We start from the raw sequence: 17,977 nt of genomic DNA, 5'->3' as shown, positions 1-17,977 counted from the left end.
GATTCATTAGTCGAGCTCCCTGATTGGATGGAGTATTTTCAAAAGTCAATGGTAAACCTGAAGTTAGCTTTTTCCCACCCCCCCTCATCACTTTTTAGTTGAGTCTACCTGAGCACTAGTGAACCAAAACCAAGTACATGTACTCCAAATGTGAGTACGAGTAGAGCTGAACTATCACATTAGCCTAAGCAGCTAGCTAGCTTTCCGTAGACGTGTTTGAAATGGCGTACTCTGTTTTATGCACTACACACTCAATGAGTATATACTGTCTATGCTATATACTATAGTATATACTGTCTACTATATACTATAATATGATTAGGATGGTGAACATTCCCACTGGAACCTCCAGCGTTAAAAACCTTGTTCACACTGAGACTAAATATCTCTGTTGATTTTCCACCTTTACTTTGAAAGGTCTGAAAACATTTGAAGTGAGAAAGTGACCAAGTAGAATATCAACATGTGCTCATTTGATTCATAAAACTCACGTAGACACATTTTCAGAGACCCTCCATTGGTCTACTGACTAAACTTGCTGTTAACTTCAAAATAAGAGCCCTATTTACAAAAGAGTTGCTTTTATTTAGAAAAGGGGATGCTTGATTTTTAGCTTGATTTTACATTCAGCTGCCAATGTTATGGATACTTATTCTAATAATAATACAATTTATACAACAGATGCTTGGATCCAAATCCATGTGCATCTGTAGCTATAGATGTAGCTTATTTCTTTCAGTATACATACAGAGAACAGATTAACAACCCTCTGATGCTCATAACATTTCCACACCAAACAGAATCAGAAAGCAGACAAACACTTACCGACGGGATGAGGTCGTATTAGTGTCAAATAATGACGATGTTTGAGTGAGGGGAGGGGGATGGGGTGGGAAGAACAAAGCAGCTGTGCAAAGGGTGGCTACCAGATGTTAGCGTACTCAATTACAGATCTCATCTGGCCTCCAGAGGTTGAGCAGATGCTGAGGTTGTCAGTGTGAGTGGCTGACCTCGCACCGCTAACTCTCCAGGCTAGGTGCTAGCATCGCATAATGATAGCAACTTTAATTAGGTTTAACTAAAACTTTGATGTTACATCACACAACATTAGAGCAGTGGTCATCAACCTTTTCAACCCACAACCCCTGGTAGAGATTTTTGGGGTCCATCCATAAAGTCAGTAAAATGATGGTCCATTGTTCTATGAATCTGTGATAACCACATTTATTTATTCATCTGAATAATATCCACTGTTATCCAGGAAGTTAACTATTATTATAGTCATCTTAAAGATGGAAATCACAAATAAAATGGTTCAAAGTGACCAAAAATGGTGGAAAAGATGATGAAATGGGATTTTAAAAACCACAGAAATTGGTTAAAAGATGTAAATTAGAGTGGATAAAAACAGACAGAAAAAGTGGTAAAAAGGGTTCAAAGTGTTGAATGACAAATGGTGAATGTGGATTAATTGGCAAAAAAAGCATGAAATATGGTGAAAAGAGGTTAAAAGTGACAATAATGGGTCAATATATGTGACATTAGGTGTAAAAGTGATAGAAAGGGTTTATAAGTGCTGAACATGTCTGGAAAGTGGAAGAAATGTGCAGAAAAGTCATTGAAATGTGATGTAGAAGTGGGAGTAATATAGTAAATAAATGCTTTAAAAAGAGCAAAAATATGGCAAGAAAAAGTGATGAAAATTGGTTAAAATATGGTGAGTTTGTTGTAGTTGCAGAAAAAGGGTAAAAATAAGCAAACAAGGGTTCAGTTTCTTCAAAACATATTCCTAGTTTTTTTCTGGCGACCCCCTTGAGAACCTCTGCATTAGAAGACCAGCTAACTGAACTTTGTATTAAGAGTTTTCCCAGGTTTCCTAATCAATAATATTGATAATTAAAGTACTAAAGGTCCAGTATTGTGAGAATAAGAAGCTAAAAACATGTCGTTTTTCCTCCGTTACTACAAAAGTCTTCACTGAAGAGTTTCAGGCTGTTCCTCATGCTTCAAAGATCAATCTCTGAGACTCCACTATCTCTGCCGTGCACGTGTCTGAATCGTGCACATCTGCTCCTCACTGACCTTTATCTTCCTACTGCTGCAACTCAACTAGACTCACATCTAAAAACCTATCGACTGGTCAATCCTAAAAAAACAGCTCAGCATCTTCAATTATACCTCCTCCAGCTCACCTTGCTGTTAGAGATGGAACCATAGGAGGGGCCAGTGTTCCATCTACCTTCACATCGACACAAATGTATTCTTCCTCTGCTTAACTTTTATTCCAGTGAATAACTTCACCTCCACGGGTAATTACATTATATTGTCATCTGCAAACATCGTTGAACAGTGTGATCGATGTCAGAACAGGAGGACGCTTTAATCTAATCTATAAGGGGTCAAAACATGTTGCAAAATAAATTGAATTACTTTAACCTTTGACCTTTTTATCTCTCTCATTATCATCACCACTAGTGTTGTGTTCAACACCACACTATCCGAGACCAAGACTTACCCGAGACCAGAATGCACCGAGACCGAGTCAAGACCGAGACCATAAACATTTATTTTTAAATTTAAAAAATATATATAAATAAATAAAATTATGACAAGTTTTGACAGTTAAACAACATTCTCTCTTTAGTTTAAGTTTATTTTAAATACATTTGACGGAGAAAAAAGGTGCCTGCAAAAAATTAACTAAAATATTAAAACTACTACTGATGAATTCACAATTATTCTACATATTTGAAAACAAGATTTTTATGTCAGCTGAATTTACAGCAAGTGTTTTGAAAGTATTTCTGCCAAGAAATGACATGTGAAACTAAATAAAACAAACTCAAACCCTGGAACAGTCATGTGACAAATCAATCAAAAGTTCGTATTATTATTATTATTATTATTATTCTGGATACAGTGGAAACAGAAACGTTAAAAACATTGTTTTATTGTGAACCCATTTATATTGTAGCGAAGATATTACATACAAATATGTAACTGGAGTCTAAAGCCACAAAAAACACCACTTTAAAAAGAAAACAGACTAATATAAGACCTCTTTACAGTTATTTGACTCATTCTGCGCTAGTGCGACTTGCGGCGATGACGGCGGCCCGGACTACAGCCGACGCTATGTAATAAAAGCCTTAAAAGACATGGATATAATGAAAAGAGTGGATGGACAGAGGCATAAACATGCTGACTTTCACACGGACAGTAAACACACACGGACCTCGGTAAACTGAACAGGCTTCCCCGGGCGGCAGGCACTAGGACCAAGAGGGGGAGTAAATTTGTCTCCGTACTGCATTCACAGGCTGTAATATCACCAGTTTATCATTTTACCTGTTGTTAGAGCTACTGTCTTTACCAGGGAGATAATATTTATTACTGGTGATTGTTTTCTGGAGTTTTACTGGGATTTTTAATGGTCATTATACAGGGTGGATTAAATAATGAATAAAAGATTGTTTCATCCCGTTCTTCTTCTTGTTATTATCACATTATAAAAAAGTTTAAAAATAGCAGGAATTAGTGCTGGTCAATAACGGTCTTGAGGGAAAATCCCGAGTGCGAGACAAGACCGAGTCAAAATGCTTCAGAGTCCGAGACATTTAAAATTTGGTCTCGACGACAAGACCGGTCTCGACTACTACAACACTAATCATCATCATCATCATCGTTAGCATTAACCTAGCATTAACCAGTAAAACCAGTTACAAGTCCAGTTTACACAGTAGTAAGATGAAAAAAGTTGAAATGAGTTGAAATGGATGGATGTAGTAGCTGAACATGTTCAATGTTAAATGGCTTGAATCAGTTAAAAATGGCTGGGGATGAAGGGGTTAAAAGTTCCAAAAAGGTTCAAATTTCCAATGTTAGTGGATGGGAGCAAAAAGTTTCACAGGCAATAACTCAATAATAATTATAATAACTATAATAACGTATAGTAATAACAATATAACTAATAAATACCATGTTACAGGCATCCTCACTAATTACATATTTTTATCATTAAAGTAGACGTGATACATCTTAAGCCTTCAAAACTCTTTCTAAACCTTGACCTGCGTCACACACCTGACGGGTGCAGCTAGCGTAGCGCGACGCCGCCAGAGATCACACCAGTGATTTCAATTACACAGTTCATTTACAGAGAAGTGCCTCCCATCATCAGTCTGCCTGTAAGCATGTGGGACGCATAATAAATATGCTCTTAAACACAAACACTGACACCTAATACACCAAGAAGTAATCATGAGCACGGCGGCTAATGTCCCGTTAGCAAAGAGAAGCTCAGGAAAAACACGTCAAATAACAATACATTCGCAATAACAAGGAGAGACAAAATCAGTTGTTTCATTTCCTCCTGAGCTGTAGGACAATGTGATGTTAACTCTGAGTGTGACCCCATCACAGGGAGGAGAGACGGACCACCCACACCCACACCCACACCCACACCCACAAACACACACAATATAAAAGAAAATAATATGATTTCAAACAGAGACCCAAAGAAAGAGGGAAGATCAGCAAAAAAAAATTAACAACCAAAGCAAAGATTTAAATACCAAAACATAACCGTGGAATACGAGCCCTCTTTAATATTGTTATTGACATGTGACAGGTGGACTTAGGAATAACAAATGGTAAAGTTTTCCAATGCAAAACCTAAAAAAAAAAAAAAAGTCAAATCATTTTATGTTTAAAATCTGTCCTAAACCAGTCTAAAACCTGTCTAAGACTAATCTAAGAACATCAACGTCCAGTCCATCTATTATCCATCTTCTAGCGTTTCTCAGGGACGGGTCAGACGGGGAAGCATCCTCGTAATATTTTGTAATTGAGGTGTTGTGTGACTGCTTAGAAAAGGTAAACTACTGGATGAGTGAAAACTTCCTTCAACTAAACCATGACAAGATGGAGGTGATTGTCTTTGGTAACAATGAAAAGAGGACTGCTGTCAGCAAGTATCTGAGTCTGGATCTTTAGAAGATAAAGACCAAGTCAAAAACCTTGGTGTTCTGATTGACTCAGATCTGACATTCAGCATCAGATCAAATCTATCACAAAAACATCTTCTACCACCTAAAGAACATCTCCAGAGTGAAAGGTTTAATGACTCAGAAAGATCAGGAGAAACTGGTCCATGCTTTTATCTCCAGCAGACTGGACTATTGTAATGGTCTTCATCAAACATCTACAGCTGGTTCAGAACGCTGCAGCTCAGGTCTGAACCAGAACAAAGAGGTCAGAACACATTACACTGGCTCCCAGTCAGCCTCAGAGGAGACTGTAAAGTTCTGCTGCTGGTTATAAATGTGTGAATGGGTTTGGTCCAGAATACATCAGTGAGATGTTAGTCAGGTATGAACCCAGCAGGTCTCTGAGATCTATGGACACAGGTCAGATAGTGGAGCCCAGAGCTCACAGTAACCATGGTGATGCTGTGTTTAGTTGTTATGCTGCAAAGAAGTGGAACAAACTGCAGCAGAGCTGAAGTCAGCATCACATGTTTGATCATGTAAAGCACATTGATTTGCCTTGTGTATGTAATGCACGATAGAAACATTTTGACTTAATAGTCAACCTTGTGTTAAGTTAATATGTAATAGGTAAGGAAACTTTGCAACCAGTACACACTACTGTGAACCCAGCATTCAACCAGGAAAACACCAATATACTGTAAATCAGGTGTGACCTCTGATAGGTGCATGGTTTAACCAAGACTTATAAAACCAGTTCAAGCCTAACATAAACCAGTTTAAACCAAGTACAAACAAGCTTAAACAGTATAAACCATGTGTGAACTGATAGTTTGATGGTCTTTGAGTATTGGTAGACTGAGCATTCTGCACCATGACTTATAAAACCAGTTCAAACAGTATTAAACACAGTATAAACCAGTTTAAGCTAGTATAACCCAGTATAAACCACCTAGTGTAAACCAGTCACTTTGAGACAAAGACAGGCCATGTTGGATTTTACAGATGGCAGCCACTCCAAATTCATTTTAATACATACCATGATATTACTACTTATATTAAACTTTTATTCGACAAAGAGTTTGATTGTATAGAACTTAGAGGGGTCATTATGTGGGATATTCAATCTGGAGGCGGCCATTTTGAAAATGGTGTCATAAAACGAGGTTCAGGGCCGGAAAAAAATTAACCCCAATATTTCTGGCTTATTTGACCCCTAAACAAGCCAAAAAACAAAACAAAAATTAAACTTATATCAAATTACATTTGGCAAGAACGTTTAATTGTCTAATTTCTGACATACTGCACTAGACTATCTCCCTAAATAAAGTAAAGTGTGTCATTTATTGTCAAAACTCACTTTCTTCACAATTCTGACAAAAGAAGTTCATTTTTGGCAAAAAATAAAGTGAAAAATGACAGATTAAGATCAGATTATTATGTTTAACAGCTGTAGTTGGATGCATTGGTGGTCATCCTGAAAATATGACGGCAACATTGGTATTTATGTATGTTGACTAACCCTCACACAGTACATTCATAAACACCACTGAATGATTCTGGCCAAAAATTACATTTTGCTTTAGTACAGAGTGAAAAGATTTATCATAGTTCAGTTAAATAAGCAAGACTGAGCTGGTTTGTTTATAAATAATCTGTATTTGTTTACTTATGAATGACGAAAATAGAAACAATTAACAAATTAGATTATTTCCATTGACACGGGCACTGTGTGTGTGTGTGTGTGTGTGTGTGTGTGTGTGTGCGTGTGTGCGTGTGCGTGTGTGCATGTGTGTATGTGTGTGTGCGTGTGTGTGTGCGTGTGTGCGTGTGTGTGTAATGCTCCGTAGGTAATCATCAGGTTTGCAGCACCGCGTGTACAGATAAAACCTTAATGTCATCTCTCCCACACACCCAAACACACACACACACACACACACACACACACACACACACACACACACACACACACACACACACAGAGCTTGTTGAGATAAGAACATAATGCCATCTCTGTCTGGTGATAAAGTTCAAGGAGAAAACCAGAGCCGAGCCCTTCACGAGTCCTTTAGCTGCAGCAACAGAAGAGCACCTCTACCTCTGATTGTCCTTTAGTCTGAACAATATATTTACATCTGCTTTATTCTAGATTATTCTACAGCAGCTGTGGGTGTGACTCTGTAAGGAAAGATATATTCTACAATGTTCTCTAAAGGTTCTAAACTCAGTTTAAAGAACTATTGTAACTAATTATTTTCTCATAACGACCTTCACCAATCATACAGAAACATTTATTTATTGCTTACTTTTGGAAACTGTTTATAAAGAAAGATTCAGACAAAACACCTTTACGTGCTTATCATCATTCATAATTGTTGGGTCTTTTCTTCATGATAACGAACCCACACAGATATACTGAAACAATAATAAATGCTTTTCAGTTATGATTCATAAGTAGTGATGCGTTAAAAATTCAGCCACCTAAAATCTTCTGCCAACAATGGCACAATAAGTTATTTTCTGTTTGAATGCTTAGAGCTGCATAAGGATAGAAAGTGTTACTTCATTCACACATTGATGAAATAAAAACTGCTTCAATGATAAACCTGCACTGAAGCCTTGAGTAAGTGTCATTTGTGACTCTATAATGAAAATAATGTCCAGTTTTTAAACCATTTATTGGTTTTCTTTATACTTTTGAACAAATTGAGCACATTTTTGCTTATTTTCTTTTACCCATTTTCTGCAACGACACCAAACTTTCCAAATCCTAAATCATAACATTGAGATTGCTTTGTTGTAATCTGCACTATATAAATAAAGATTGATTGATTTTAACCTATTTTCATCACTTTTTCTTGCCAAATTTTTGCTAATTTTAATGCTTTTTTGCAACATTACATTATTGTCACTTTTAACCTCTTTTCACCATATTTCATGATTATTTTTGCCTATTTAACCACATTCACCATTTGTCATGTTCATTATTTACCAGCTTAAACTAATAGTTCCAATAATGACACTTTGAACCCTTTTAACTACTTATTCTGTCTGTTTTCGTCCACTCTAATTTGCAACTTTTAACCACTTTTGGTGGTTTTTTTAAAACCCATTTCATCACCTTTTCCAGCAATTTTGGTCACTTTTAGCCCATGTTATGTCTGTTTAAAACAAGGATTGCCATCTTTAAGATGACTATATACTATGGCACAAATAATTCTAAACTTCCTGGATCAAAGTGGATATTATAAATGAATGGTATATTATTCAACAGTCCTACATCTACATTTCTCCAGCTTCTTCCCTCACGTTTAGACCCTGTATTACTGCATTTGGTACCTTTTTGAACATATATCTCAGACATTTAATAAGATAATGCTGCTACACTAATCCCATCATCTCTGTGTGTTCTCCTTTAACATCTGGCACGTGGTCAGAGCGTGCACGAGGAATCTCTACCGTCCCATCTCTACTTGATGTCCGACTAAATTAGATCAAGTCACTGTTTGTCAACCTCCTCAAAGGAAAAATTCTGTGAAAGTCATTCCGTCCCGTCTTACGCACTAAAACCTACACAGATGAAGCAATTTTATTTAACTATAACAGGTCAGATCTCACAGTACAAAGGGAGCAGAAAGTAAAATAAGGTTGCAATCAATCATCATATTTTAGTCTCTTAGTTTCCAGACATATTCAGTCATTAGGTACCTCTGTGGATTCTGTGATGTCCTATAATAAATCACTAATAAAAGGTGAAACACACTAAATCATGATGGCAGTTTTTTGTGTAGAATTTGTGACACTAAACATAAATTAAGAGTTTAAATGCGTCTCCCATGCACTAGTTTAGTGGAATTGAATAATAATGCTTCTCTTTTGTTGTTCTGGCCATTGTTTTGTGTGTTTTTTTTTTTTAAACATTCCCTGTACACTCGACTGTGACTGAGCTCAGCTGTAAAAAAATGGTTTAAAAGTAAGAACAGAAAGAGAAGTAGAAGAAAATAGGACTCAGCCATCAGGGACGTCATTGTTGATGTCTTTGAGTTAGAAGTCTGATGCTAACTAGTAACTACTGACTGTCAGAACAACTTTGCAAATAAAAAGGTTTCAGTGTTTTGTATTATAAGTGTTTTTTGTGCAACTCTTTAAACTCTAGACTCTTATTTTGGTGCAGTTTTTTTAAAGCACTCTTGCCTCTATTTAACCCCTGCTCAAAAATATTCTGATAAAATTAAAAGATGTGGATTATTCGGCCCATTTCTCCCTTTGTGGCTAGTTATTGTCTTATATTGTCAGAAGTAAGAAAATGGCTTCAACAGTAGGAAATAATCATGTTTCACTAAGTTACAATATAGTATTAAAATTGAGGAATAGTAGGCTACTGTTAGTTTGTGGTGAATTTGTCGTACAAAATAGCCTGAAAGGGAACATTTCCCTATTATTTCTAAATTCATTGTCAAATACGAGAGTACGCCCTGAAATGTGCTCCTGTACCGCTGTTTGGGAACCACTGATGTAAAGCACATTGGAATGCTCTATACAAATACATTGGCATTGTCTTGTATTAAAATTAAGGGCCTGAAAAAAAAAAGCAAGAAAAACATGTTTAACTTAAAGAAACAAAGATCGGTAACCCCGATCAAGCTGAACTAAAGTAGGGGAGACACTAGGCCACGCCCACACAGCGCTGTCACACCCAGCGTCCAACCGCTCATCTACAAAACACTAAATCTACATTATGATAAACATGCAGTCCAAACTGAAATAAACTTACAGAATGTTGAGTTTAGTAGAGAAACGTCTGCTGCTCCAGGTTCTCTCAGCCTTTCTGATCATGTCCTCCTCCTCTGCACCTGATTATTGATTATCATCAGGTGCTTAAGGTGAGAGAGGAAAAACAGAACAGAGAAGCTGAGAGGCCTGGAGCTAAACTGGAGCTAAACTGGAGCTGAACTGGAGCTGAACTGGCTACATAGAAGGAAGAGCAATTTTTTACATAAGTTTTCAGAAACAATGATTTATTCTAGGGTCAATTTATTTGGATCCAAAATAACTGAGCGTGCCGTATGTTGCATGTGATTTAAGATTTAATAACAATGTTGACATAAAAGCTCCCATTTGGATGAATAAAAAAATAACAACAATCCTTCATTAACGGGATCATCCACTGTTTTTACAAAAAGCTGCTGAAGGATCTTAAAAAAAAGTTGCAGAACATCTCCGCACGTTCCCGAGCATTCAGTCAAATGACTCGGTTCCACCGAGTAAAACAAATCAAATTGTGTGACGTAAAACCTTAATCTATGTTGAATTACCTTTGAAACAATATATCACATGACTAAATTCCCATAAATTTGGAAATTACCAGAAATGAGGGGTGGGCCAACGGGCCCCATTTCAGCAAAAGGGCTCTGAGTGTCTCATCATATTCATTCATAGAGTATTCATACAAAACTGCATTCCGATCAAACAAGAACTAACCGAGGAGTAGTCATTTGAAAAATGGGGCCTCTGGGAGCCCCACGGATGCTCCCGTGACACGTACGGGTCACGTACATATTGGTCTGTGCCAATGATTTGGTACCACCAACCGTCATAGTATTTGACTCCCAAATAAATTAGATTTTTGTGTTTTTTTTTCTTCTTTTGAGGCCCCGAATCAAAAATCGGGCTCGAGGGTTGATGCGTACACATCCATAGATTATAGCTACCACATTTCAGCCCGATCCGTTCACGAATAACAGAGGAATAGTGATTTTAACTAGTGTACACAACAAGAAGAAGAAGAAAAAAGTGAGTGCATTTTGAGTCCAGTAGCACGGCCTAATAAGCTACTAAATGATGTAAAAGTTGCTAAATGATCTAAAAATCAGGCTGAATGTTTCACTCCAATAGAAAACAATGAGATGTTTACAGGCAATGGGGCCCTGTGACATCATCAATCACATAATTTCAAGATGGAGGAACACAGGCTTTAAAACTGTAAAGTATTCCTATTTTAAAAGGTAATAAAATGAATATAGTGCATAATAATGAGTTTTATTAGACATAAATCTACTAATAAGGACATTTAAAAGGTTTTAGGCCACATTTATAAAAGTAGATGATCCCTTTAATCAGACGCTCATTATGAAACGTGTTGAAGGTGAATTAATGCTGCAACAAATTTCACATCATTTTATTAATTCAGAATCTTCTTATCCTGATCACACAGAGTTATTATAGACTGACCTTCAAAGTCCAACACTTGGTTAGAAGTAAAGCACAGGCGCACATTTACTAAAATAACTATGGCAATTAAATTCAAACCGAAACACACATTTATATATATACAGTATATAAATATAAATACGTGTGTGTATGTGTGTGTGTGTGCAGTCTAAAAGCACACAGAGTGGTGGGAACGCGTCCAGAGGCGAGGACGTCGCCTCGTCCGCCCCCTCCCTGTCAGCGCTCCAACCAAATGAGATTGTGATTGCTCTTTTCTGAGGTCACTTTTAATTAAAGCGAGATGAGAACATGACACATGGGATTAAGCCCCATCCTCCTACTTCAAATCATGAATTCATAACTACTGCAGGAGGCGCCACTCTCTCAGCCGTGACCTCCGTATCAGAAGAATTAGAGCTAAAGGAAGTGCTTTAATTGTCTCCTTCTACACAGATAACCAGCACAGTGGGAGTGGTTACAGAAAGAGTCTGTGGTTGAATGTACATAGGACATGTAGAAATATACGTGTACGGATATAGATCCATTGAATTTACTGTAATCTGTTGCATTGGATGTTAATGTTCTCATTGACACGAGTCGAACACGAGGCTCGAGCTAAAAACTCGTCTTTAGGTTGAAAAGAAAGTCAAATATTCAAGGTCACCACTTCCAACACGCATTTTGTTCAGGGACCAAATATGGAGCACTTTGATCTGAAGTGGACCACAGATTTTATGTTGAGAAAACGAGTCATTTCAACATTACTGTGCCATAGTTTGCACTTCTACGTATATATAAAATACAAAATGAACAGACTGACAGATATCAGTCCTAACAGGATCTTAACTTTAAATGTTCTAGCTTTTTGTGACCAATTTCTATTTATTTATTATGTAATAATTTGAGAAAAACTGAAGAATTTTGAGTTTTTTCAAATGTTTAACATAAAAAATGACTGCAATCATGTGATATAAACACAAGAAAAGCTAGTGTGAGCATCTGCAAATATTGTTAAGTTTTATTTACACAATGATTCATGTTTCCTCTGTCGTTTTTATTTTCTCCTGCGAGCCGAATTGGATGCTCCAAAGGGCTGGATTTGGCCCCCGGGCCTGGAGTTTGACACTGTGGTGTAGGGCATAATTTTCTCGGGGGGGAGCACATTTAGCACGAAGGGACACATTTGCGCACATTTTGCAGAATGGGACGCGCTTCACGCATATTAACTCTGTACATTTGAAGTGAGGAAGTGACCAAGTAGAATATCAACATGTGGTCATTTTCATCCATAAAACTCACGTAAACACATTCATTTTCACATTTTCAGAGACCCTCCATGGGTCTACTGACTAAACTTCCTATTAACTTCAAAATAAGAGCCATATTTACAAAAGACTGAAAAAAAAATAATGGAAGACAAGAAGAGATTATGTCTGATTTTTTTTATCTTAAAGTTGGTCTCAGGACTATTTTACATTCATCTCCCAATGCATCATGGGACGGTTGAGTATGACGAGTGTGTCCACTGTGCATACATACAAAATGTTGTCATATACATCCTGGTATTTCTCACATACTCAATCTGAAGTTTAATACGATCGTCTGAAATTTCTGAAAAATTCAAACAGATTTTTGAAAAGTTTAAAATATTATTTTTATATATATTAAAACACAAAATCTTAAAAAAAAAAAAAAAAAAAAACTGTATTTCTATACTTTCACTGTAAAATATACATGATCAAAAACACATTTTTGAAAAAAATGTCCTTGGAGTCACCAGGAATGTGTGATATAAAAATGGGGTCACTGAAATAAATAGTTAGGGTCTATTCTGAATTTACCGTATTTTACGAGCTATTGAACGCACCGTGGTATTGGCCACATTCCAATAATTTAGCAATTTTCCAAGAAAAATCGACGTAAAGGTACGTGTCAACTAGTGAAGCTTCAAAAATTGTACTAAACTGTTCATGTTTAGTTTTAATTGATTTGTTTTTTGTTATTTCAGTTTTTATTTATTTGTATCTATTATTTATTTTCTAATAATAATAATAATAATAATAATAATAATAATAATAATGTGAACATATCTGGTACCTCTGTGATAAAAGCCTTGGCTGTGGCGGGGCTCATGAACAGCACAGCTCTACGTAGCGTATCTCTGTAGCGATGAAGCTCCTCCACACGCATCGTCCTGAACAGACTCGTGATCATCATGTTGATGTTAGATTCAACCTTCTGGAGGGACACGTCCATTCCGTGCTGAGAAGTTCGGTCCAGGAAGTCCTGGATACCCCGAATGTCTGGAAGTAAAAACACAAATGAACAGATATGTTACTGTTTTTAGTTTTAGGAACTGTTCAGTTTAAAGAAGTGCCGCCAAACTCTGAGAAAAACAAAGGAATGTTTGTTATTTTAATGTTAGTTAGACCTTAAATCATTATGAATTTTAAATCAGAATCAGTTTTTATTGCCAAGTACATTTACATATACGAAGGAAAAACAAGGCTAAATAACAAGTACTTCAAAGGTTAAACAACTCGTAAACATAAAATAAAAACGTTTGTTAAAAATACATATTTTTATTTGTGATTCATTAATTACAAAAAAATAATGTACAAAAAACGCAGTTATTCACTTTTTTTTCTCACTCCAAACAGTGCGAAACCTTTTTCATTTCATGAGTTCCTGGTTTAACACTGATGCACAGACCACAACACAAGAAACAGGAGAACCAGAGGAGAAGTCATTGGAAAATGTTGCTTCTCGTGTCAAATATTGTTATGCCATTAATTTAGATTAATTATAAACTCTAATTAATTAGATTTTTTTATTATTGAGTAGCACCTCAATTTACGCACTAACCTTGATGTCCGTTCCTACATTTGTTGAACTCTGAGAGCTGGTTTGTGACTAATATTATATAATAATATTAATAAAACTGACACTAATGTCTTTTTGAACCCAGTGGATTTGACTGTGATAATATGATAATGTAATAATGTGATAAGGTTGAAAAGCAAACAGCTCATAAAACATCTCCTTGTTGACCAAATATTGTGTCTGATCTGTCTGGGGGGGGGGGTTATAAACCTATTACAATATAATTAGCATCCATAATTAGCATTCGAGTTGTTTTTTAACACGTGTAATTCCTTCCACCAACAAAGTAAAACAGTTGTCCCTGCGGAGATACCGTGAAATAAATAAATAAAAATAAATAAAACATGATGTGCTTATTTAATGGCTGCACAGCATCAGTCTGTGGGTTTATTCTGTCTTTATTTGCCCTCATTAACTTATATTTCACCTTATCCTACAGCATGATTAACATGTCAGATGTATTTAATGACCTAAAGTACATTCAGCTCAGTCATATATTTAAAAATTATAGTTATTTTACATATTCATTGGATGCATCTGTGCAGGAATGGATACAATATTATCAGACGGCTAACTTCTACCATGTGTATGCTAATCATATTAGCTTATGTATGTCAACCACTGTCATTTATGGACAAACAACAGAAATTATAATTTCAAATAATTATTGAAATACACTGGAACTTCTATGGTCCTGCTATGTTTATTAATCCGTCTAAATATCAGAATAAAACGTTTTAGCTCAGCTGTAAAGGTTCTACTACCATAAGTGTTCAGCATCCTGCTCAAGGGCACTTCGGCACATAAACAGAGATGGCCTGGAGTTGAACCTCCAACCTCTGGATACAGTAGTTTTACAAACTGAGCTGCTTTAGCCTCCAGCTAAACTCAGAGCAGCGAGAAAAACGCTTTGGGTTCAACTACAAAACAACAACCAACATCTGGTCACAACGTGTGTTTTTCTCTCACAAACAGGAAGAGATTTTATCATCAAACATTTAGAGATTGCGTGAAGAAAAAACATAATTTACACAACAACAAAAAAGATTATTTCGAACATGAACTCTTTCATCTCTGCTTTAATATTTCTTTATTTAAAAAGGACATATTAAAACAATTTTACACCTTTTAAAACACTTCCCTATGATCTAAATGACATATTTGTGCAGGGGTTTGATCAAAACATAACATGAATCAAGCAACAGGGGAAGTTTATGACCCGGTATGAACCAGCTCTTTCAGAGCGCTCCGTTTTGAGGGGTGTGTCTCTGAAATTGTAAAGACCTCCCCTCCCTCCGCCCCTCTCTTCTTCAGGGTGTGGTGAAACAAGTTCAGCTCAGGGTCAGCTTTGAGCTTCCATGGCAACGAGTCAGCGTACCTATAGACCAGGGGTGGGCAACTCCAGTCCTTGAAGACCGGATTCCTGAGACTTTTAGATGTGTCTCTGCTTCAACACACCTCATTGAAACCAATGATAACGAGCCGTCCATTTGATTCAGGTGTGTTGGAGCAGAGACGCATCTAAAAGTCTCAGGAATCTGGAGTTGCCCACCTCTGCTATAGACGCATCCTTGTGGCTGTGAGGGAGTGGAAGAGCAGATGATTTCCCACTTTACAGGTGCATAGCAGAGGTGGGACACACACACACACACACACACACACACACACACACACACACACACACACACACACACACACACACACACATGTGTCAACCAAACTGCTGAAATGGACAGAAATGTTCGGTATTAAAGAGAAAGTATAAGGAGTGCCTCCGTCTGCTGTCCATTCTTTAATCAGACTCTCCTTCACCTCGCGGCTGCACAGGCTAAATAAACAAAACTAGCTTCAGTATGCACATAGACGCTAACAGCAGACGCTGACTGCGCTTTCATTTAACCGGTATCACTCCTTCACTCGCGAGAAAAACAATGGCGGACTTTAGCAAAAGTTTTCATCAGGTTGGGGGTGGAGTCCATGGGTGTAGTTACCAGTGGAGGGGAGGGTTTTTTTTCTTTCTCGATTATAACTTGTGACATCACAAAATAAGAAAATTTGAAACAGAGCAATTTTCTCTGTGTTATAAGACTTACATAGACCACAAACAAATGATTGGATGGATTTAGGGCTCTATTCTCCCATCTGGACTTAAGCGCTTTTTTGCGCACCTGCAGTTAAGGCGCTTTGTTGGACATAGTATGAAGATAGTTGAATCACTGTGACCAACGTGGACAGAAGTCTGTGTCTGTCACAGTTTTGATTCATCGCACGAGTCCGTGTGGCTTCAATTGTAAGTCCATATTTCTAGTGCAATATAATGTTTCACCTTATGGGGGCGCTGCACTTATTCCAGGGTTTGAAGTGCGTAAGAGGAAAAGGACTTACGCACACCGGAGAATGCAAGTAAAGCCAGATTTGAATGGGAACGCCCACATTTCAGGGCTGCTCCACCCACAGTGCGTAACTGGGTTGAAGGCGTGCAGCGACTGACTTAAGTACAGGAGGAGAATAGCATACAGCCAGAAACAGCACCGCTGTGTGGCTTTTTGGACTTATGTGTAAGAGAGAATAGAGGACTTATTTCATATTTAGCGTGCCGTGTGGACACTCAAGTTACCTCATAAGTGTTCAACAAGTTCTGATGAACTACGGCTGGGCCCGCGGAACGTCTCCGGGAACGTCTCCGTGCTGAAAAGCACGTACCATGTTCCCGAGAATTCAGTCAACTGACTCGGTTCCACCAAGTAAAAAAAAGGTCTCCTCAAGCCTATAGACATCCGCTCATAGAATATCCATGTCAAATTACAGCCTGATGCATTAACGGAGGAGTAGTCATTTGAAAAATGGGACCCCCAGGTTCATTTCCTGCTTGTTTGATTGATAAGAGATAAACACGTATCACCGCACAGCTGTGCACATTATTGACCATCAGAGTGCTCACGTATCAAGCACCTGTTTGGGAAGCATTATTATCTAAATTATTATAATATGGTCTGGACAGAAAACCATGCAAAATGACAACAAAAAATGCACAAAATGACTCCAAAAACACACAAAACGACACTAAAAACACACAAAACTACACTAAAAACACACAAAACTACACTAAAAAAACACAAAACTACACTAAAAACACACAAAACTACACTAAAAAAACACAAAACTACACTAAAAAAACCACAAAACTACACTAAAAACACACAAAACAACAACGAGAAGAAATATTAAAAAACCACTGAAAACATCAAATACAGACAAAACAACAAAAAATGAGAGAGAAAAAATACAAAACAACATCAAAGCAACTCAAACCCTTTGATGTTTTCTGTAAAAAAAAAGCTCTGATTGGTCCTCATCCTAAACCATGACATTAATTTTGATAATTTGGCCCCCCCCCCCCGCTGTGATGAAAGTTGCTGATCTCTGCTTTATACCATTTATTGTGTGTGTGAAAGACAAAGCTAGGATTAAAGTTGTGTACCACCGACAACAGGCAGTGGTTTCACCTGCGTACACGCCACCACTCTCACACAAACCATCTCTGCTTTCTATCTCACTCACTCATGTCCTCGTTTTTATCAGAAACTTCTTTCACTTTCTGCTTTTTCTGAGTCTGAGGTTTCGTTTTAGAAAAACTCCCACGCTGAAAGTTAGGCTCTGTACGCTCGTGTAGTCACAAGTTATTCCTCACTGGTAAAAAATAATGAGAAAACCTTTATATTCTTAAAGAAAAAGTGGATTTACTTGCAGATTTCCAGATTATTGTTTAATACATGAACCACTTTTTACTGATGCAGCTGATCTTTACCAAACTGCCAGGGATTTGACATGAATATAAAGAAGAATATACCTAATCTCATAAGTTAAAATAAGAAATATTGAAAGAAGAAATGATA

The 17,977-nt window shown here is 37.1% G+C and overlaps 1 protein-coding gene across 4 annotated transcripts in view; it reads right to left on the bottom strand.

The window, feature by feature from the left end:
- The window catches only part of grid2 (glutamate receptor, ionotropic, delta 2), a 537,682-nt gene that overhangs the window by 248,806 nt on the left and 270,899 nt on the right, over positions 1–17,977 (bottom strand). For all 4 annotated transcript variants that reach the window (XR_003674813.1, XM_028457897.1, XM_028457899.1 and 1 more), the window contains exon 4: positions 13,296–13,501. Coding sequence is in view for 3 of the 4 variants with exons in the window: in XM_028457897.1 (XP_028313698.1) it covers positions 13,296–13,501 (206 nt within the window). In the remaining variant the exon portion in view is untranslated. The remainder of the gene's footprint in view (positions 1–13,295; positions 13,502–17,977) is intronic.

Source organism: Gouania willdenowi, chromosome 9 (genome assembly GCF_900634775.1).
Source record: "Gouania willdenowi chromosome 9, fGouWil2.1, whole genome shotgun sequence".
Lineage (NCBI taxonomy): Eukaryota > Metazoa > Chordata > Actinopteri > Blenniiformes > Gobiesocidae > Gouania > Gouania willdenowi.
This window is presented reverse-complemented; position numbering and strand designations above follow the sequence as displayed.